At 46.7% G+C, this 23,169-nt stretch overlaps 1 protein-coding gene across 4 annotated transcripts in view; it reads left to right on the top strand.

The window, feature by feature from the left end:
* The first annotated feature begins 2,785 nt into the window (after positions 1-2,785).
* LOC147097785 (intercellular adhesion molecule 5-like) overlaps positions 2,786-23,169 on the top strand; it is a 43,460-nt gene continuing 23,076 nt past the window's right edge. For 2 of the 4 annotated variants that reach the window (XM_085971895.1, XM_085971892.1), the window contains exons 1-2: positions 2,787-2,984; positions 8,933-9,214. In XM_085971895.1, the coding sequence (XP_085828021.1) occupies positions 2,918-2,984; positions 8,933-9,214 (349 nt within the window). In that variant the 5' untranslated portion in view covers positions 2,787-2,917. Of the gene's footprint in view, positions 2,985-8,932; positions 9,215-23,169 lie in introns of all 4 variants that reach the window. The other 2 variants (XM_085971894.1, XM_085971893.1) reach the window with 2 other exon arrangements.

Below are 23,169 nucleotides of genomic sequence, written 5' to 3'. Positions count from 1 at the left end.
GGGAGGGGGCGGTAGGGGGTGTGGGGGGGAAGGGGGTGTGGGGGGGAAGGGGGTGTGGGGGGAGGAGGCTGGGGGTGTGGGGGAAGGGGGGTGGGGGCTGGGGGGAAGTGGGGGTGGGGGGGAGGGGGGTGGAGATGGGTGGGGGAAAGGGGGTGTGGGGGGGAAGGGGGTGTGGGGGGGAGGGGGTGGGGGGGGAAGGGGGTGTGGGGGGGTGGGGGGGGAAGGGGGGTGGGGGGGAAGGGGGTTTGGGGGGAAGGGGGTTTGGGGGGGTGGGTGGGGGTGGAAAGGGAGGGGGGAGATAAATTTAAAGTACAGGAAACTTTGTGCTATCCGGCAGGGACCGAGCTGATGCCTTGCCTAAAGTACTCTCTAGAGTTAATGTTGAGAGATACGGAGATTCTTATCTCTGTATTTAACAACAAACACTGTTGCTTAGCAACAGCTTCTAAACACTCAGGTGTGGCCCTGAAGCTCTGTAGCTAAAGCTGTTGCTATAGCTACAGACCTTGCACAGCTACACAGTCGATTGTCTGTCACAGACACAGATTTGGAGCACAGAAGCCCCACCCACTCTATGTTCCTGTACTAAGATGGCCGCACATGCACTCTGTTACACACTGAATCAAAATGGCGTCGCACTGAAACTTTTTGCCCTCCTTGACAAACATGGCTGCCGTTAACCGGGGGCTGTCTGCAGAAGAAATTTCCTCAGCTGCAAACACAGGATCTTCAGATTATTATTTGGGGCTTGCAACCTACCCCAGTTGCTTATGAAGCCTCCCCACCTACTGACCCCAGGAATGGAGCTGAGGCAGCACACCCTCTGCCCTCTGCCAGTGTTTGTCTCTGTCTAGGCCGGGAGCCTGGGTCTAGAGTTGCACTGCTGGCAGTTGGATAAGCCTAGGCCCCGGGCCTGGAAAAACGGTGAAAGGTAGGAGAATTATCGAGGTTAGAGAAAAGATTTACAAATTAATTAACTTTTTTAAAAAACAATTTGTGTTTTAAAAGCAACTTTTTTTTTGCTGGAAATGTATATTTGAAAAGAAAGACGCAGAAAGCAGGAAAAAGAATGGAAGCAAGATGGCGGCTACTCACCTCGGTTCAGAACGATAAGGCCCGCCCACACACGCACCGATTGGTCGACCGTCAGGTGACCAAAGCGTAGGATTGGTCAATCGTCCCGTCACTCGACCGTAGGAGGGCCCGGCCGCACGCGGCAGCAACCCGGCGTACGATTGGTCGACCTCGAGGTCACTCTGTCGCTAATGAGCGGATAATGAGATGCTAATGAGCGGAATGTTGAAGGTTTTTCGGATACCGCGGGCGCGATTTTAGCCCGGCCGAAACGTAAATACGCTTAAGACCGTTTTGGAAAGGTAAGCTTTCTTTCGACGTAACGCACGCATAGGTACGCTCTGTAACTTTCGAGCGTATAGCCCGACAGACGCACACGTGAGGATAGACAGACAGAAGGACAGACAGATAGAAGGACAGACAGACAGAAGCATCGCTTTATATTTTCTTGTATATTAAATGCAGCATTTTTGACTTAATGTTTGGAGTTTTAATCAGCAACCCAATGATAGATCTTTGCATATTACTGTAGCTTCTAAGGAGAAGCATCCGGGAAGGCGCCGAACACCTCGAGTCTCTTTGCCGGAAGCCAAGCACGAACAGCGGAAGGAGCACACGTCAACCCAAGCACCCCACCCACCCGCCCCTTCAACCACCATCTGCCCCACCTGTGACAGAGACTGTAGGTCCCGCATTGGACTCATCAGTCACCTGAGAACTTATTTTTAGTGTGGAAGCAAGTCATCCTCGTTCAGAGAGACTGCCTAAGAGAGAGAGAGAGCTTCGAAGCATTGCGAAGCACGACAGGGGTCAATCAGCAAATGGTCATATTAATGAAATGCTTCTGTCATCAATATAGATAATCTCTTGTTTTCAGTCAATGTGGGTGTTAAATCAGAAACATTTTTTCTATACACTAAAACCAGGCAAGAGATTGCTCTCTGGTCAGTCAGAAGCAGCGAGAGACTCCAGGGTGAGGCAAGAACATATACAGTCTATGACGGAGAAAGTTATGTAGTTAGTTTAGGAGCAGCCAACTTGAAAATGAAGTTTCACCTAGACAGTGACAGAGCTGTTTTATTTGGTTTCAGTGTGTGAGGAACATTTAAAAAATCGATGCCCTTCAGTGTGAAACCCGAATTCTGTGCATTCATGTACAACAAATCAGTTTGCTTTACATTCATACCTTGACCGGTAACCGGGCGTGAGGGGGTCACTGTGACCGGTAACCGGGCGTGAGGGGGTCACTGTGACCGGTAACCGGGCGTGAGGGGGTAACTGTGACCGGTAACCGGGCGTGAGGGGGTCACTGTGACCGGTAACCGGGCGTGAGGGGGTCACTGTGACCGGTAACCGGGCGTGAGGGGGTCACTGTGACCGGTAACCGGGCGTGAGGGGGTCACTGTGACCGGTAACCGGGCGTGAATCTGAATTGTTTCTGAATTCCAATAGACCCCTCAGCGAATTACACCCTTTACTTCTCCGCATTCCTCGTTTAGCACATACACAAACAGACAGGTTATATATATATTCTGAACGTGTTTGTTTCATTATTTATTCGGAGTTTTACCATCTGGACGGTGTTGCCCGCCTGTGACGTGCTCCCTGAAAATACTTTTTTGGGAATTTCCTACATTCGCTTTAAGTAGCCTGGCAATGTATCAAATGTTAAAGCGAGATGATGGAATTTCTACTTCTGAAATTCTCCGCACTCAGTTCCCAAATAGTTTCCGGGAAAGTACATAGGTCAGTCTCATTCACATTGAGCCGGGCTGCCCACAGCGAGCTCAGATTGCAAACTCGGAGTGCCCAGAACAAACTGCAGAGTCCCAGACCCGGAGTCATGGGCTTCAGGCTCACTTCACCCCGTGGATATATTTACTTCTTCATCTTGACTCTCAGGATTACAAGTGGGTAAAAAGGATTTAAAATATGTAGATGGTATTTGCAGAGTAAATTTGGTTTCTCTTGCGGGTTTTGTTTGTAATCGGCTATTGACTTTCCTGCCATTTAATTAGTTATTAATTATCAGGAACTAGAATATTGGGCTTGTTTCTGGTGTGTCCTTAAAGGAGGGAAGAGAGAGGATTTACTCCACTTCAGATTGAATCTTTAAATGCTGCTCCGATTCACGCCATCTCTGTTAACATGTAGTAAATGAGTCTCAAATGAACTGACCATTCCCCGCATTATTTATTGCGCTTTGTGACAATGAAGGTAGGCTAGGTTCCACTGTCTCGGATGTACTGTTTCCCACTGTCGGGCAGCCCCTGTTCACGTTACCCGAGTAGAGGAAGCGGCGAGTCCGGGGAGAGAGAGAGAGAGAGCTTGGGGCGGCCACACTGACCTCCCACTCTGCTCGCTTTATTCCACCCAGAAATATGAACCGTCTTTTGAAAGTGGCCTTTGCACCGTACACAGCTCTGCTTATACTCCTGCTACAATGCAAACGTGCAGTATAAAGGCAGCATTAGATTTAACCCACAGCCCCCATGTACACGGTTACATCGGATATACGTCACAGCAACAGGCCATTCGACCCAACCAGCCCATGCAAGCGTTTATGCTCCACTGGATCCTCCTCCCGTCTGTCCTCATATAACTCTATCAGTATAACCCTCTATTCCCTTCTTCCTCATGTGCTTATCTAGCTTCCCCTTAAATGCATCGATACTATTTGCTTCAACCACTCCCTGTGGTAGCGAGTTCCACATTCTCACCACTCTGGGTAAGGAAGTTTCTTCTCAATTCCCTATTGGGTTTCTTGGTGACTATCTTATATTGATGGCCTCTAGTTTTGCTCTTCCCCACAAGTGGAAACATTCTCTCTGTATCCACTCTATCAAAACCTTTCATAATTTTAAAGACCTCTATTAGGTCACCCCTCAGCCTTTTTTCCAGAGAAAAGAGACCCAGCCTGTTCATCCTTTCCTGATATGTATACCCTCGCATTTCTGGTATCATCCTTGTAAATCTTCTCTGCACCCTCTCCAGTGCCTCTATATCCTTTTTATAATATGGTGACCAGAACTGCACGCAGTGCTCTAAGTGTGGTCTAACCAAGGCTCGATACAGGTTTAGCATAACTTCCCTACTTTTCAATTCTATCCCTCTAGAAATAAACCCTAGTGCTTGGTTTGCTTTATTTATGGCCTTGCTAACCTGTGTCGCAACTTTTAGTGATTTGTGTATTTGTACTCCGAGATCCCTTCATTCATCTACCCCACCCAGACTCGCACCCTCCAAGTGATAAGTGACCTCCCTATTCTTCCTACCAAAATGTAATACCTCACATTTATTTGTATTGAGCTTCATTTGCCAATTATATGCCCATTCTGCAAGTTTATTAATGTCCTCCTGTAACTTGTTGCAGTCTTCTTCAGTATTGCCTACCCCACCCCCACTTTGGTGTCATCCGCAAATTTAGAAATTGTGTTTTTGATTCCAAAGTCTAAATCGTTAATGTAAATTGTGAACAGCAGTGGTCCCAGCACTGATCGTTGTGGAACACCACTACCCACCTTCTGCCTCTGTGAATAGCTACCCTTTACTCCTAACTCTCTGCTTTCTGTCCTGAAGCCAGCCAGCAATCCATTCTGCTACTTGTCCCCTGACTCCGCATTCTCTGACCTTGTTCATCAGTCTATTATGGGGTACCTTATCGAAGGTCTTTTGAAAATTCAGATAAATTACATCTACTGCATTACCATTGTCTACTGTCTCTGTTACCTTTATGGGCGCGATCTTGCCAGCCCTGGGGAGGTGGGTATGGAGGTGGGACTGCTGGGAAAATGGCAGAATCGGGGGGCGGGTGCCCATCCCGCCCCAACCTGCCTCCGTGCCATTTTGCCAGGAGACGGGTAGCCGACCAGCGCCAGGTCCCGTCTCCTTGGAGGCGGGAAGGGGATTACAGCCACTAAACTGCCTGTTAACAGGTAGTTAACAGGCAGATAAGAGGATTACCCCCATTTTGCCCACGCAAGTGCGGGCTTCCCGAAGGCTGCGAACCCCGCTAGGGTCACCGAGGCGAGCAGTGGGTCTGTGGGGGTCGGAGGGGTGCAAAAGTGCGCTGTGAAGGTATGTGATGGGTGCAAGTGTGGAGAGGTGAGTATGTGAGGTGAGTGAAAAGCGTTAGTAAAAGTTTACTTACCTTTGTTTCTTCCTGCAGGCTTCAGTCGGTGGGTATGCGAAGAGTCTCGCACCTCTGCGGCAAAGATAACAGATGGCCGCTGCATTCTCCAATGCAACAACCATCTAATTTCTGCAGAAGAACGAGGTTTGATGAGTCTTGAATTCAAGAACTCATCAAACTACAGAGAATGTCAGTGTTTGACAGCTTCACAGACCCGTCAAACGATGACAATTCATCTGTCAAAAATTTTTGACAGATGAAACGTCATACATTGACGTTCTCTGTAACCGGCTTTCCCTTAATTGGCTTGCTAAGCCCGCTGGGGTCAATCAAGGGAAAATAGCATGGGTTGGCCAGAAGTTGATGGAGGCGGGACTGAAACACGCCTCCAAACGCTCCCCATTGGCAAAATCCAGCCCATTGTTTCTATGTTTCTAAAAAATTCAATAAGGTTGGTCAAGCAAGACTTTCCCTTTTGAAATCCATGCTGACTATTCATTATTATTTTTGGTTTCTAGATGTTCTTCTATTTTCTCCTTTAGTAGGGATTCCATTATTTTTCCTACCACCGATATTAAGCTGACTGGCCTATAATTCCCTGGACATGTTCTAGCCCCCTTCTTAAATATCGGTATTACGTTAGCTGTCCACCAGTCCTCTGACACTACACCTTTTTCTAATGAATTATTAAATATGTGTAGTAATGCCTCTGCTATCTTTTCCCTAGATTCTTTTAAAATGCGTGGATATAATCCATCCGGACCAGGGGTTTTATCCTCTTTGAGTTTGATTAGTTTATATAATGTATCCCCTTTTTTATGGCCCTAGAAATAGTAGATGCATTGCTGGTCATCTTCCAAAATTCGATAGACTCTGGAACAGTACCCATGGATTGGAGGGTAGCTAATGTTACCCCACTGTTCAAAAAAGGTGGTAGAGAGAAGATGGGGAATTACAGACCGGTAAGCCTGACATCGGTAGTGGGGAAAATGCTAGAGTCCATTATAAAAGATGCAATAGCAGAGCACTTGGAAAACAGTGACCGGATCGGACAAAGTCAACATGGATTTACAAAAGGTAAATCGTGCTTGACTAATCTACTGGAATTTTTTGAGGATGTAACTGGTAAAATAGATAAGGGAGAACCAGTGGATTTGGTGTATTTGGACTTTCAAAGGGCTTTCGATAAGGTCCCGCATAAGAAATTAGCGTGTAAAGTTAAGGCACATGGGATTGGGGGCAAGGTATAGACTTGGATAGAGAACTGGTTGGCAGACAGAAAGAAAAGAGTTGGAATAAACAGCTCTTTTTCCGAGTGGCAGGCAGTGACTAGTGGGGTACTGCAGGGATCGGTCCTTGGACCCCAGCTATTCACAATATATATTAATGATCTGGACGAGGGAACTAGATGTAATATCTCCAATTTTGCAGATGACACAAAGCTAGGTGGGCGTGTGTGCTGTGAGGAGGATGCCGAGAAACTCTAGTATGATTTGGACAGGTTGGGTGATTGGGCAGAAGCATGGCAGATGCAATATAACGTGGATAAATGCGAGGTTATCCACTTTGGTGTCAAAAACAAGAAGGCAGATTATTATCTGAATGGCAATAGATTGGGAGAAGGGGAAGTGCAACGAGACCTGGGTGTCCTTGTGCACCAGTCGCTGAAGGTAAGCATGCAGGTGCAGCAGGCGGTTAAGAAGGCAAATGGTATGTTGGCCTTCGTAGCGAGAAGGTTTGAGTACCAGAACAAGGATGTCTTGCTGCAGTTGTACAGGTCCTTGGTGAGACCACATCTTGAGTATTGTGTGCAGTTTTGGTCACCTTATCTGAGGAAGGATGTTCTTGCCATGGAAGGAGTGCAGCGAAGATTCACCAGGCTGATACCTGGGATGACAGGAATGACGTATGAGGAAAGATTGGGTCGATTGGGCTTGTACTCGCTGGAGTTTAGAAGAATGAGAGGGGATCTCATTGAAACTTATAAAATTCTAACAGGACTAGACAGACTAGATACAGAAAGGATGTTCCCAATGGTCGGGGAGTCCAGAACCAGGGGTCACAGTCTAAGGATAAAGGGTAAGCCATTTAGGACAGAGATGAGGAGGAATTTCTTCACCCAGAGAGTGGTGAACCTGTGGAATTCTCTACCACAGAAGGCAGTAGAGGCCAATTCATTAAATATATTCAAGAAGGAGTTGGATATATTTCTTAAGGCTAAAGGGATCAAGAGGTATGGGGAGAAAGCAGGGACAGGGTACTGAATTTGGATGATCAGCCATGATCACATTGAATGGCGGAGCAGGCTCGAGGGGCCGAATAGCCTACTCCTGCTCCTATCTTCTGTTTCTATGTTAAATGCACTTATCTCATTACTAATCTCAACATCCAATGTCATGTCCACCTGTTCTAGAAACATAGAAAATAGGAGAGAATTCCAATAACTGAAATATTGAGCTTTGAGAAAGCTTTATATTGTAAAGCTTCATATATGTCACTTCCAGTATTGCAATATCACTACCAGCAATGCCCATCATTAGATGAACCCTGCACTGTTGCAGATCTTGCCGAATCCAACAACAAGGCGCAAAAATGTGTCCAGTTCTGGCTGGGCTATGTATAGACTGTCCGTGGACACAATAAGATAAGAACTACCAGCAGAGGGAGAGTAGGAGGAAATAAACTGCACACAATAGCTCCCAGTGGCTAATTATGGCACTTGCTGTTGGTTACACTGACACTTGCCCACAGGCTTTCTATGGGCTTTTGTACTGGAAGTTGCAGCTATTCGAAATCCAAATCAGCGCGGCGCCCTCCACAGGGGACCGGGGGCCTGTGTCAATACGGCACGCAACCCTGTGTCTCCTTAACCAGTCAGAGTGAAGAATCCTTACTGAGGTGCGCAGTCTGAACCAGGAAGTGTAAGTTAGAATATTTAATTCAATGCCAAATCATGTACAGAAAGCAAAGTAAAGAGAGGGAAGGAAAGATGGGATTAAGAGAGAGATAAAAGAGACTAAAAAATAATAATTAAAATCTGAAGGAATAAGACTCCACACTTGTAGAAGTTAATTTTCAGTACAAGAGAGGTTCTTTTGCAGTAATTAAGACTGATCACCGATGTTCCCCGTCATTGTTTTTGGGCTGCGCGGCCATTCAAAAGTCCACGCATGCACGTTTTTTTCAATTTAAACTTACACTTGAATGGACAAGCCCTACCCTTTTCTGGCATGTTTAGTGGGTAGCTAGTGGCTAAGTACCTCAACTTCACATGTTTGAATGCTGAGTCACTCGGTGAGATACCGGTATAGCGCAGCTGACTGCAGCGGTTCAAGAAGGCGGCGCACCACCACCTTCTCAAGGGCAATTAGGGATGGGCAATAAATGCTGGCCTTGTCAGCGACGCCCACATCCCGTGAACGAAATTAAAAACAGCTTCTGGAAGAACAGGGCAACTTGGACAGCAATTTCCTGATTTCTGCGTTTAACTGCACATATGCGGTTGCCGGAGGTTGCTGTCCAATTTACTCTTTAATAACGGTGAGCGCTGATAGCCTCACGGTTATTTCTACTGCAAAATCCGGGTCAATATGTTCTGCTTTAAAATGAGGTCTGTTTTTGTAGTAATTTGAAACTGCGCTGTTACCTCAGGGAGTTACTCTGAACATGTCCTACATAGAATAGATTCCATATCCCTGTGTTTACCGTGATTTGTTTTCTTGGCAGCAGACGTGGCTGGATTTGAGGTTTGGATCGACACAAGCCCCTCAGCTGTGGAGTTCGGGGACTCTCTGGAGGTGAACTGCAGTACAACATGTGCAGACTCTGAGCCATTAATAATGGTGGAGTATAAATCAGGGATACTATCTAACAAAACATTTGGTAGTAAATGGAAAGCTGACTTTTTCCAAAGTGTTGAGTCGTGGGATATCTCAGTGCCATGTTCTGTGGTATGTAAAGCAGAGAACAGTGACCTGAAAGAGAAGAAAAAGGTAGTCACTGTATACAGTAAGTGAAAATTCTTGTTCTAATGAGATAATTGTTAGTTATGGAGACTATGGTGATACCGCAGAGCGTCTGTTTTAGAGCAGCCAGCAGTGTATTGGTGAGATAATGAACTGTGTAAAGTTCCCACACAGCAAAGTCCCGATCACAGCTGACAGAATGGAGAGGCTTAGGATTTTTATTTTATTCGTTCATGGGATGTGGACGTCGCTGGCAAGGCCAGCATTTATTGCCCATTCCTAATTGCCCTTGAGAAGGATGGAGGTAAGGTAATTCTCCAGGAGGAAGGCAAAAATCAAAAGGTAAGTAAACCAGGTCTAAGGAGAATCAGGGGCAGGAACTGGTATTGGTAGGACAATGCACGCACCACTTGGCTGGGCTCAGAGTCATGAGTTAAAGCCTGCTCCTTACCTTAGTCTGTTTCAACAATCCAGCATTTCAATTACTGACATTAGAAACTTGATTAAATCATTTTATAATGCTGCATTGCAGAGATTATAGGTGCGCTGGTGCATTGAGTCACAGTGTAGGACATCCTGGCAATATCTGCCAGCTTTTCACAATTATAAGGTGAATTTGAAGGGTACACCTCTCAGCAGCCAGGTTTAGAGTGCCAAAAGCCAAGGAGCAAGTCTGTCAAGACATGATGTGTGACACGGCAGGGATCGAGCTTGCCCTTCTTCAGCGGCTGAATAGGATTCTGTTCTAGGCTTGCTTACGTTTAGTTTTCCAGTGTGCAGTTATGATTTCTATCCACAAGAGGGATTTGATTGAGTCTGAAAACTATGGAGGAATTTTACTGACTGATCAGTGGCTTTTAAGCTGGTTATTTGGGTTGTTGTAGCATGTATATTTGATGCTTTGGAGACCTACAGAGTAATTAGAAGTAAACAGGCTGGATTTCATTCTCAGAGGAAATGAGTCAGGCAGTTTTTGGCTTTATACAAGATTATGGAACATTGTAAGTCCTGGGGAAACTCGCTTACATCTCTCAACGATTTCTTAAGGCTTCTGATCTAGTGTCTCATTCGGGCCTCTTAAAGAAGATGAAAACTATGGATGTACACAAGCAAATCTTAATTTATCTGGCATATGTGCTCCAGCTCCAAGATCAGTGTAAGAGCAGGCGAGAGACTCATTGTACTAATCTCACTGTTACAAATTTATGGGTTCTGCATTAGATACTCTCAAGGGTTCAGCGTCACCAGTCTCTCCTGTAAGCAGACCTCGCGTCCAATACGGTCTGGAGTGTAACTTTCCTTTCCAATATCTAGTTAAATGATGGCATGACCTGGGACCATAACATAGATACCTTGTTGTGTGTGTGGATACAATGACATTGCACACGCTGCCACGTGTTCTCCTGTCTTTATGGAAGGTGGATTGAAAAGCGTCCTAGTAAAATGAAGGTGAATGAACAAACTGGTGTATTTTATGTGGAATATGTGAATGAACAGCTTTTACAGCTGAAAGCCTCGTCCACGCCTTTGTTACCTCTAAGACTTGACTATTCCAATGCTCTCCTGGTCGACCTCCCATCTTCTACCCTATATAAACGTGAGCTCATCCAAAACTCTGCTGCCATTATCCTAACGCGTACCAAGTCCCGTTCATCCATCATCCCTGTGCTCACTGACCTACATTGACTCCTGGTCCAACAACGTCTCAATTTTAAAATTCTCACCCTTTTTTTCAAATCCCTCCGTGGCCTCACCCCTTCCTATCTCTGTAGCCTCCTGCAACCCTACAAGATCTCTGCGTTCCTCCAATTCTGGCCTCTTGCGCATCCCCGATTTTAATCGCTCCACCATTAGTGGCCATGCCTTCAGCTGCCTAGGCCCTAAGCTCTGGAATTCCCTCCCTAAAGCTTTCCGCCTCTCTCTCCTTAAAACCGACCTCTTTGTCCAAGCTTTTGGTCATCTGTTCTAATATCTCCTTATGTGGCTCGGTGTCAAATTTTGTTTGATAATCACTCCTGTGATGTGCCTAGGGATGTTTCACTACATTAGAGGCGCTGTATAAATGTAAGTTGTTGTTTACAAACAGTATTGTCCCAATTACTGATTTATATCCGTACCTGGGGGGTCCTGCTGGATGCCAATTTCATTCTAGACAGGCTTTTAGGACTGCACTGACCAGGAGTGCAGGGCACTGCACTTTCCCATCTCTTTTCAGTGATTGCAAAGTCTTAATACAAGTTAAGCTTGTGCTGTAGAAGATGTATTGACACAGTTCTGTTCATGGTTTAAGACTTTTAAGCAAGCAGTGTAAGTGCCTCCTCTGAATCCAAGATCAAACAGGGTGGTGGATTTCTGGCAAAAAGTGGAAATGCTTGTAGGGACAGAGGACTCTAGCCAACACCAACCAATCCTGGGTACCCTGGAGCGGGAGTAGCCTCATTGCAAACCAATCACTTTGTCAAAGCTCTTTACATGAGGATCTGGATTAAGGAGTTTATAACAAGTAAGCCTGGTATATGGTATTGGACTTGTGTGTCTAGAACTTCAAGATGCCTGGTTTGTCACAAGCAGCCCCACATAGGTCCTTTCACGTTGCTGAGTCAAAGCTCCCAGACTCGAGATGGAAGCTCCTGCAAGGAGTTTACCTGGAGTCAGGCTATGGGAACACATATCCAGGGTTCAGTGCTTGGCATAACTGAGTTCCAGAGAACCAAGCAGATTGTGCTGAAATTCTACTCCTACAACTAATGCAACCATTGTTCGATGAAGGATGATGTAGGTGTGATAAAAATGATAACATCCGGGAAGTTATGTCATCACTTCCTGTGAACTATGAACGGTGTACATACCTCACTTCCTGTCATATGTCACTTCCTGTTGGACTGGTATAAATACTGGTCTGTTCAGTATTGTAAGAGGCTTCTACCAGAGGCATGGTAAAGACCTCTCTTGTATATAGTGTGTTTATAAGTTACTTAAAGCTTACTTTAAAGTTACTTGATGGTAAGTCTCCTTTTTCTTACATCAATTTAAGTAACTTAGTATTTACACTGACTAATACTAGACCTTCAGACAAACTCGGAAGTTAAGGATCCAGGGAACCACCCATCATGGAGAAAATCCTTAGACCTATTCGTCTGGACTTGGACCCGAATACACCAGCAGCTGGCAGGGTATGGAAGCATTGGTATCGTACTTTTGAGAATTTTCTGGATGAATGTAAAGCGGATGCTCCTGCTAAATTGAAGATACTTGTCAATTATGTGACCCCAAAAGTGTTCGAATATGTTGATGACTGGGATAGTTACGAAGAGGTGATTCGGGCACTTAAGAAACTGTATGCGAAGACCCCAAATGAGGTCTATGCTAGACATCTACTGGCCACAGCCCGACAAGGGCCAGGGGAATCAATTGACGAATTCCTGCAAGAACTTCGCAGGCTCAGCGTAGATTGTAACTTTCAGGCAGCCTCAGCTGAGCTGTACCGCCAAGAAATGATTCGTGATGCTTTCATCTGCGGGATTGCCTCTCCATTTATACGCCAGCGTCTACTAGAAAGTAAAACACTTGAGCTACAAAAAGCTTTTGACCTAGCTTGTTCACTGGATTTGGCAAAGAGAAATGCAGACCTCTATCAGCTGCCCAGATCTCGATCTGCTGCTGTAGCTGCAACCAGACAATTCAAGCGGTCTCAGGTGAACCCTATCATGGGGGAATCTAATTCTGATAATTCTGATGAAGAAGAGGAGGACGACCCCACTTTAGCAGCCTCTTGGCAATCTAGGAAGGAATGCTTCTTTTGTGGAGATGCTTTTCACCCTAGGAAAACCTGCCCTGCTCGCAATGCAATCTGCAGTTATTGCGGGAAAAAAGGACACTTTGCTAAAGTTTGCCTATCAAGGGCCTCTACGAGGGCCAATCCAGCTAAGGCCTACCGAACTGCCCCAATTAGGGCCTATCGAGATGCTCCAGCTAGGACCTATCAAGCTTCCTCTCGAGCTCTCTCCCGAAGAAGCACACCGAGAGTTTTAGCCACTCTCTGTGCAACGACACCAATTACAGCTGCTTGCCCACAGAACCTGTCTCAGGCAGCCACAAAAATTTCAATTAAAGGGCATACCTTAGATGCCTTAATTGACTCAGGAAGTACTGATAGTTTCATTAAGGAACAGATTGTTGCGAAATTGAAACTACATGTCTTCCCATCGGACCAGGCAATTGCGATGGCCCAGTCATCACTTAATACCAGAATCTCCGGCTTTTGTGTTGTTGATATGACACTTCATGGTCGTATGTATCCCTCCACCCGACTTTCGGTGCTCAAAGACTTATGTAGTGATCTCCTCTTAGGGCTGGACTTCCAAAAACAGCATAAGAAACTCACCATTGAGTTTGGTGGATCCAAACCCGGACTTACTATTTCTAATATATCATCTAAATTACCATTTTGTGCATTATCAGCAGCTTCACTTGATGAACCCTCATTATTTGCCAGTATTCCGCCTCAATGCCAACCGATAATAACGAAATCGCGGCGCTTTAATCAGGAAGACCAATCTTTTATTGCGGCTGAAATCTCTCGACTTCTAGCAGAGGATATCATTGAACCATGTTCATCGCCCTGGCGGGCTCAAGTCGTCATTGTCAAGAACCCTCTAAAACCTCACAAACAGCGACTATGCATCGATTATTCGCAAACCATCAATCAATATACCGACTTGGACGCCTACCCATTGCCACGCATTGATGATATGGTTAATAAACTGGCCGAATACAAAGTGTTCTCAACTTACGATTTAAAAAGTGCCTATCATCAGTTACCCTTGAAGGTCTCAGATAAGCAGTACACAGCCTTTGAGGCTAATGGACGGCTGTACCAATTTCGTCGCCTCCCATTCGGGGTTACTAATGGAGTGGCTGTCTTCCAACGGGCAATGGATGGCCTGGTTAAGCAGGAAAACCTAAGGGACACTTTTCCCTATCTTGATAACATTACCATTGCAGGTCACGATCAACAGGAACACGACTCCAACCTCCAAAAATTTCGGGATGCCCTCCATCGCCGTAATTTGACCCTGAATGAATCCAAATCTGTTGAGTCGCAACCGACCATCAACATCCTTGGCTACTGCGTAGGCAATGGTATCATTAAGCCAGACCCAGAAAGACTTCGCCCGCTCCAAGAGCTCCCATCACCTAAGAATCCGGCTTCTTTACGTCGGGCTCTCGGTCTGTTTGCATACTACGCTAAATGGATTCCTCATTTTTCGGACGAAATCCAACCCTTGCTGCATGCTAGATCATTTCCACTGGGAACAGCGGCTGTTGCAGCCTTTAACCTTCTCAAAAAACAGTTGGAGAAAGCGGCTCTTCACTCCATTGATGAGAATCTCCCTTTCGTGGTTGAATGTGATGCCTCGGAGGTGGCGATCTCGGCTACTCTGAATCAGGAAGGTCGTCCTGTAGCATTTATGTCCAGGACCTTACAAGGTGCCGAGCTACATTATCCTCCGGTTGAGAAAGAAGCCACAGCCATCATAGAGGCAGTACGGAAGTGGAACCATTTTCTAGCTTGCCAGCACTTTACATTGATCACGGACCAACGATCAGTCGCCTTCATGCTCGATAATCGAAAACGAACCAAAATTAAGAATAATAAAATACAACTTTGGAGGATGGAACTGGCCTCTTTTGGTTATACCATTCTCTATCGGCCTGGCAAGGAGAATGTGGCCCCGGACACCCTCACACGGGCATTCTGCTCCACTATGTCATCCTCCACTCTCATGGATGTCCACAATGGTTTGTGTCATCCTGGCGTTACGCGCATGCTACATTTCGTACGATCACGGAATCTCCCTTTTTCCACTGGAGATGTAAAGAAAATATGCTCAGAATGCCGGCTTTGTGCGGAATTAAAACCTCAGTTCTTCCGCCCCTCAGATGGTATACTCATACATGCAACCCAACCGATGCAACGACTTAGCATCGATTTTAAGGGCCCAGTGCCCTCTTCAACTCGGAACACATATTTGCTCACCATGATCGACGAATATTCACGTTTTCCGTTTGCCTTCCCCTGCTCCAATATGCTGGCGTCCACAGTAATCTGCTGCCTTGAGCAGGTATTTTCTCTCTGTGGCATGCCGGCTTATATTCACTCAGATCGGGGTCCATCCTTTATGTCAAGGGAACTCAAGGACTACCTCTCAGAACGGGGAATTGCTACAAGCAAAACAACACCATACCATCCCATCGGAAATGGGCAGGTAGAGAGGTATAACGGTATCATCTGGAATTCCGTACGTCTCGCTTTAAGATCTCGGGGCCTACCAGACCAGCAATGGGAAACAGTGCTTCCGGATGCATTGCACTCTATACGGTCCCTGCTTTCTACAGCCACAAATACTACACCTCATGAGCGGTTCTTTGGATTCCAGCGTCGCTCATCTCATGGGACATCACTCCCGTCATGGCTAACTACTCCTGGACCTGTATTACTCCGAAGATACGTTCGGACGTCTAAAAATGACCCTCTTGTAGACGAGGTCGAACTAACCGATGCCAACACCACCTATGCAAACATACGATATTCCGACGGCCGAGAATCTACCGTATCATTACGGGATCTGGCTCCCTGCCCACCAGGACCTAGTGGGACATCGGGTGATGGCATTTCACCAGGAAACTCTTGGGACCTATCGGGTACCCCTCTCCAGGATCCTGATCGGACACCAACTAGCTTGGTGCCGGTAGAACCCCGTGCTCAAGGTTGCGACCCTCCCAGTACCGCGCATGAAAGTACTGATCCACCACAGACCAGCTCTGCACCTCCCTCTGAACAGAGGCAGTCCGACTTTGAACCTATTGGGGCTCGTACTCGAAGCCATGATCTCCCCGACCCTTCACAGGGCAATCCAGGCCACACAGACTCTGACCAATGGCCAATCGCATGTAAGCGGACCAGCGACCCTCTACGACGGGAAACCAAACGGGTGCGACTCTTCCTTGTTCGGCGGCTGCGGACCAAAAGGTAGACCACAGCCTCCTAATCCTGCAGGAGGGAAGAATGTGATAAAAATGATAACATCCGGGAAGTTATGTCATCACTTCCTGTGAACTATGAACTATGAACTGTGTACATACCTCACTTCCTGTCATATGTCACTTCCTGTTGGACTGGTATAAATACTGGTCTGTTCAGTATTGTAAGAGGCTTCTACCAGAGGCATGGTAAAGACCTCTCTTGTATATAGTGTGTTTATAAGTTACTTAAAGCTTACTTTAAAGTTACTTGATGGTAAGTCTCCTTTTTCTTACATCAATAGGCCCATGCCATAGTCAGGCAAATGAGGCAATGCACTCACATTTTATGGTGAGTTGTGCTGCTCGTTTGCTGTCTGGCCACTGAGGCCTAAAACCATATATACAGGTCATCGTGTGTCTGTTTAAGGGGAGAGAGCATGCTCTTGATCGGGCAAACAGAAACACTACCTGTGAGGATTTCTCACTAGCTAGGCTTGGCTACTTTTTAATTTATTCATGGGTTTCCATGTGTGTAACACACCCGGTTGACTTGAAAAAAAAAGTGTGAAAAGTAACTGAAAATGGGTGCAATCTAACAGTGTCTGGTTGCTGTTGAGTTTGTGGGCTGTGCTCAAAGGCAGTAATATATTTTGGAAACTGCAACTTCTGAGAACTTTTGTCTTTTCACACTGAATTCACCACCTACATTGTATATTCTGTTAGATGATGACGGACAGTGAATTTACTGTTAATTTTCAGTTAGGCCAATTTTAAAATGTTTAAACAATGCAATATTTAAGCTTCAGCTTGCAATTTGCATGAATTCAGTTCAGTATTTGGAACAAATCTAACTTGGTTGGTTCATTTTAACTCGAGTTGTGCTCAGCTGGGGATCAGATTCTATATTTATGCCAATTGTTTCAGTAATCCACTATAGGAAAACATCTTGCATCAAAACACATCTTCACCTTACCCGGTCTGGCCTATATGTGACTCCAGACCCACAGCAATGTGGTTGACTCTTAACTGCCCTCTGAAATGGCCTCGCAAGACACTCAGTTGTAAAAAACCGCTACGATAAACAATAAGAATAAAACCGGTCGGACCACCTGGCATCGACCGCGGCACCGGTTACGGACACGGCAACGGCACACCCAGCCCAGTCAACCCCGCAAAATCCTCTTCACCAACATCTGGGGACTTGTGTCAAAATTGGGAGAGCTGTCCCACAAACTAGTCAAGCAACAGCTTGACATAGTCATACTCACAGAATCATACCTTTCAGCCAATGTCCCGAACTCCTCCATCACCATCCCTGGGTATGTCCTGTCCCACCGGCAGGACAGACCCACCAGAGGTGGTGGCACAGTGGTATACACTCGGGAAGGAGTAGCCCTGGGAGTCATCAACATTGACTCCGGACCCCATGAAGTCTCATGGCTTCAGGTCAAGCATGGGCAAGGAAACCTCCTGCTGATTACCACCTACTGCCCGCCCTCAGCTGATGAATCAGTACTCCTCCATGTTGAACACCACTTGGAAGAAGTACTGAGAGTAGCAAAGGCACAGAATGTACTCTGGGTGGGGGACTTCAATGTCCATCACCAAGAGTGGCTCGGTAGCACCACTACTGAATGAGCTGGCCGAATCCTGAAGGACATAGCTGCTAGTCTGAGCCTGCGACAGGTGGTGAGAGAACCAACACGAGGGAAAAACCTACTTGACCTCGTCCTCACCAATCTACCTGTCGCAGATGCATCTGTCCATGACAGTATTGGTAGCAGTGACCACCGCACAGTCATTGTGGAGACGAAGTCCCATCTTCACACTGAGGACACCCTCCATCGTGTTGTATGGCACTACCACCGTGCTAAATGAGATACATAGAAACATATAAAAATGGGAGCAGGAGTAGGCCATTCAGCCCTTCGAGCCTGCTCCACCATTCAATATGATCATGGCTGATCCTCTATCTCAATACCATATTCCTGCTCTTTCCCCATACCCCTTGATGCTTTTTGTGTCTAGAAATCTATCTATCTCCTTCGTAAATATATTCAGTGACTTGGCCTCCACAGCCTTATGTGGTAGAGAATTCCACAGGTTCACCACCCTCTGAGTGAAGAAGTTTCTCCTCATCTCAGTCCTAAATGACCTACCCCGTATCCTGAGACTGTGACTCCTCATTCTAGACCCCCCAGCCAGGGGAAACATCCTCCCTGCATCCAGTCTGTCTAGCCCTGTCAGAATATTATGGCCTAGAAATTCACTATGGCCCCGCCAGCTGGCTAGCGCCCAAAAGTTAGCGCTGGGCGGGAAGCCTATAGCGATCGTCAGATATTCATTGTTAGCGCCCCAATTCGGAACCGAGCGCTATACCAGGGTGTGCCCGCCTCCGCTTGGGGCGCTGACACTGAATATCAGTGCTCTTGGCGCCGCTGCGCCAGCTGCTGCGGAGCGGCAGGCTGCGGTACTGCAGGCCTCCTCCTCTTAAGGGGGAGCTGCCTGCAACGGGGAGATCGCCGCTGGATAGTGCCGGCAAATGAGCCCGGCACCACGGAGAAGTGCCGGGCTCGCGGAAAGCAGCCGGCAATGCCGCGGGGGAGGGTGGGGTGGAGGAGGCCGGGGAAGGAGGTGCGGGCAGGCGGCCGCCGAAAAAGCAGCCGGCCGCACCTTCCGCTTTAAAGCGCCCCACTAAGGCAGCAGGATGGCCCCGTTTTCTGGTCGCTGTTTGCGGCCGCTTCGGAGGAGGCGGCCGCAACTAAATATGGGGATCGGGCCGGTTTCGGGGCGGAACCGGGGCACTGCGCACACCGATGATGTCATCGGTGCCGGCGCAGCGCTAACGGCTACCGCCGCCAATACCGCTGCGCTGAATATCTGCGCAAACTCATTTCTGGCGCAAAATCACTCTTTAGGCGTTAACTGGGCGCAAAGCTGGCAGCGCCTTAATGAATTTCTAGGCCAGAATGTTTCAATGAGATCCCCTCTCATTCTTCTAAACTCTAGTGAATACAGGCCTAGTCGACCCAATCTCTCCTCATACGACAGTCCTTCCATCCCAGGAATCAGTCTGGTGAACCTTCGCTGCACTCCCTCTATGGTAAGGAGACCAAAACTGCACACAGTACTCCAGGTGTGGTCTCACCAAGGCCCTTTACAACTGTAGTAAGACATCCTTGCTCCTGTACTCAAATCCTCTTGCAATGAAGGCCAACATACCATTTGCCTTCCTAACTGCTTGCTGCACCTGCATGTTTGCTTTCAGTGACTGGTGTACAAGGACACCCAGGTCCCTTTGTACATCTGCATTTCCCAATCTAGCACCATTTAAATAATACTCTACCTTTCAGTTTTTCCTACTGAAGTGGATAACTTCACATATATCCATGTTATACTGCATCTGCCATGTATTTGCCCACTCACTCAACTTGTCTAAATCGCCTTGAAGCCTCTTTGAATCCTCCTCACAACTCAATTCCACCTAGTTTTGTGTCATCAGCAAACTTGGAAATATTACATTTGGTTCCCTCATCCAAATAATTGATATATATTGTGAATAGCTGGGGCCCAAGCACTGATCCCTGCGGTACTCCACTAGTCACCGCCTACCACCCTGAAAAAACCCCATTTATTCTTACTCTCTGTTTCCTGTCTGTTAACCAATTTTCAATCCATGCCAGTTTATTACCCCCAATCCCATGTGCTTTAATTTTGCACACTAACCTCTTATGTGGGACTTTATCAAAGGCCTTCTGAAAATCCAAATACACCACATCCACTGTTTCTCCCTTATTTATTCTACCAGTTACATCCTCAAAAAACTGCAGTAGGTTTGTCAAACATGATTTCCCTTTCATAAATCCATGTTGACTTTGTCTAATCCCACTGATATTTTCTAAGTGTCCTGCTATCACATCCTTTATAATAGACTAGCATTTTCCCTACTACTGATGTTAGGCTAACCGGTCTGTAGTTCCCTGTTTTCTCTCTCCCTCCTTTTTTAAATAGTGGGGTTACATTTGCCACCCTCCAATCTGCAGGAACTGTTCCATAATCTATAGAATTTTGGAAGATGACAACCAATCCATCCACTATTTCCATGGCTACCTCTTTTAGTACTCTGGGATGTGGATTATCAGGCCCTGGGGATTTATCGGCTTTCAGTCCCATTAATTTCTCCAGCACTTTTTTTTTACTAATACTAATTTCCTTTAATTCCACCTTCTCACTAGACCCTTGGTTCCCTCGCATTTCTGGGAAGTTATTTGTGTCCTCTTCCGTGAAGACAGAACCAAAGTATTTGTTTAATTGCTCTGCCATTTCCTTGTTCCCCATTAAAAATTCTCCTGTTTCTGACTGTAAGGGTCCTACATTTGTCTTCACTAATCTTTTTCTTTTTACATACTTGTAGAAGCTTTTACAGTCTGCTTTTATGTTCCTTGCAAGTTTACTCTCATATTCTATTTTTCCCCTCTTAATCAATCTCTTGGTCCTTTTTTGCTGAACTCTAAACTGCTCCCAACCCTCAGGCTTGCTACCTTTTCTGGCAACTTTATATGACTCCTCTGGATCTAATACTATCCTTAATTTCTTATGTTAGCCATGGTTGGGCCGCTTTTCCTTTTGTATTTTTGTGATAGATTCAGAACAGATCTAGCAGCTCAAAACTGGGCATCCATGAGGCGCTGTGGGCCATCAGCAGCAGCAGAATTGTATTCCACCACAATCTGTAACCTCATGGCCCGGCATATCCCTCACTCTAACATTATCATCAAGTCAGGGGACCAACCATGGTTCAATAAGGAGTGCAGAAGAGCATGCCAGGAGCAGCACCAGGTGTACCTAAAAATGCGGTTCCAACCTGGGGAAACTGCAACACAGGACTACATGCATGCTAAAAAGCGGAAGCAGCATGCTATAGACAGAGCTAAGTGATCCCAAAATCAACGGATCAGATCAAAGGTCTGCAGTCCTGCCACATCCAGTCATGAATGGTGGTGGACCATTAAACGACTAATGAGAGGAGGAGGCTCCATGAATATTCCCATCCTCAATGATGGTGGAGCCCAGCACATGAGTGCAAAAGACAAAGCTGAAGCATTTGCAACCATCTTCAGCCAGAAGTGCCGAGTGGATGATCCATATCGGCCTACTCCTGAGGTCCCCACCATCACAGAAGCCCGTCTTCAGCCAATTCGATTCACTCTACGAGATATCAAGAAACGGCTGAGCGCACTGGATACAGCAAAGGCTGTAGGCCCCGACAACATCCCAGCTGTCGTGCTGAAGACTTGTGCTCCAGAACTAGCCGCGCCTCTAGCCAAGCTGTTCCAGTACAGCTATAACACTGACAATATGGAAAACTGCTCAGGTATGTCCTGTCCACAAAAAGCAGGACAAATCTAATCCAGCCAATTACCACCCCATCAATCTACTCTCAATCATCAGCAAAGTGATAGAAGGTGTCGTTGACAGTGCTATCAAGCAGCACTTAACCTGTTCACTGATGCCCAGTTTGGGTTCTGTCAGGATCACTAGGATCCAGATCTCATTACAGCCTTGGTCCAAACATGGACAAAAGAGCTGAATTCCAAAGGTGAGGTGAGTGTGACTGCCCTTGACATCAAGGCAGCAGTTGACTGAGTGTGACATCAAGGAGCCCTAGTAAAACTGAAGTCAATGGGAATCGAGGGAGGAAAACTCTCAACTGGCTGGAGTCATACCTAACACAAAGGAAGATGGTTGTGGTGGTTGGAGGTCAATCACCACAGCCCCAGGACATCGCTGCAGGAGTTTTTCAGGGCAGTGTCCTAGGCCCAACTATCTTCAGCTGCTTCATCAATGCTCTTTCCTCCATCATAAGGTCAGAAGTGGGGATGTTCGCTGATGACTGCACAGTGTTCAGTGCCATTCGCAACTCCTCAGATAATGAAGCAGTCCATGCCCGCATGCAGCAAGTCTTGGATGACATTCAGGCTTGGGCTGATAAGTGGCAGGTAACATTCGCGTCACACAAGTGCCAGGCAATGACTATCTCCAACAAGCGAGTTTCTAACCACCGCCCTTGACACTCAACGGCATTGCCATTGCCAAATCCCCAACCATCAACATCCTGGGGGTCACCATTGACCAGAAACTTAACTGGACCAGCCACATAAATACTGTGGCAACAAGAGCAGGTCACAGGCTGGGTATTCTGCGGCGAGTGTCTCACCTCCTGACTCCCCAAAGCCTTTCCACCAAATAGCACATAAGAACTTAAGAATTAGGAGCAGGAGTAGGACATACAGCTGCTCGAGCCTGCTCCGCCATTCAATAAGATCATGGCTGATCATCGACCTCAACTCCACTTTCCCGCCCGATCTCTATATCCCTTGATTCCCCTAGAGTCCATAAATCTAACAATCTCAGCCTTGAATAGACTCAAAGACTCAGCATCCACAGCCCTCTGGGGCAGAGAATTCCAAAGATTCACCACTCTGAGTGAAGAAATTCCTTCTGATCTCAGTCTTAAATGGCCCCCCTTATCCTGAGACTATGCCCCCTAATTCTACCCTGTCAATCCCCTTCAGAATCTTGTATGTTTCAATGAGATCACCTCTCATTCTTCTACACAATCTCTCATCATAGGACAGCCCCCTCATCCCATTACAAGGCACAAGTCAGGAGTGTGATGGAATACTCTCCACTTGCCTGGATGAGTGCAGCTCCAACACCACTCGAGAAGCTCGACACCATCCAGGACAAAGCAGCCCGTTTGATTGGCACCCCATCCACCACCTTAAACATTCACTCCCTCCACCACCGGCGCACCGTGGCTGCAGTGTGTACCATCTACAAGATGCACAGCAGCAACTTGCCAAGGTTTCTTCGGCAGCACCTCCCAAACCCGCGACCTCTTCCACCTAGAAGGACAAGGGCAACAGGCGCATGGGAACACCACCACCTCCAAGTTCCCCTCCAAGTCAC

The sequence above is a fragment of the Somniosus microcephalus genome, chromosome 31, assembly GCF_052327205.1.
Source record: "Somniosus microcephalus isolate GS21.2 chromosome 31, FLI_Smic_1.0, whole genome shotgun sequence".
Classification (NCBI taxonomy): domain Eukaryota; kingdom Metazoa; phylum Chordata; class Chondrichthyes; order Squaliformes; family Somniosidae; genus Somniosus; species Somniosus microcephalus.
Note: the sequence above shows the minus strand (reverse complement) of the source record. Positions and strands in the feature narration are given on the sequence as shown.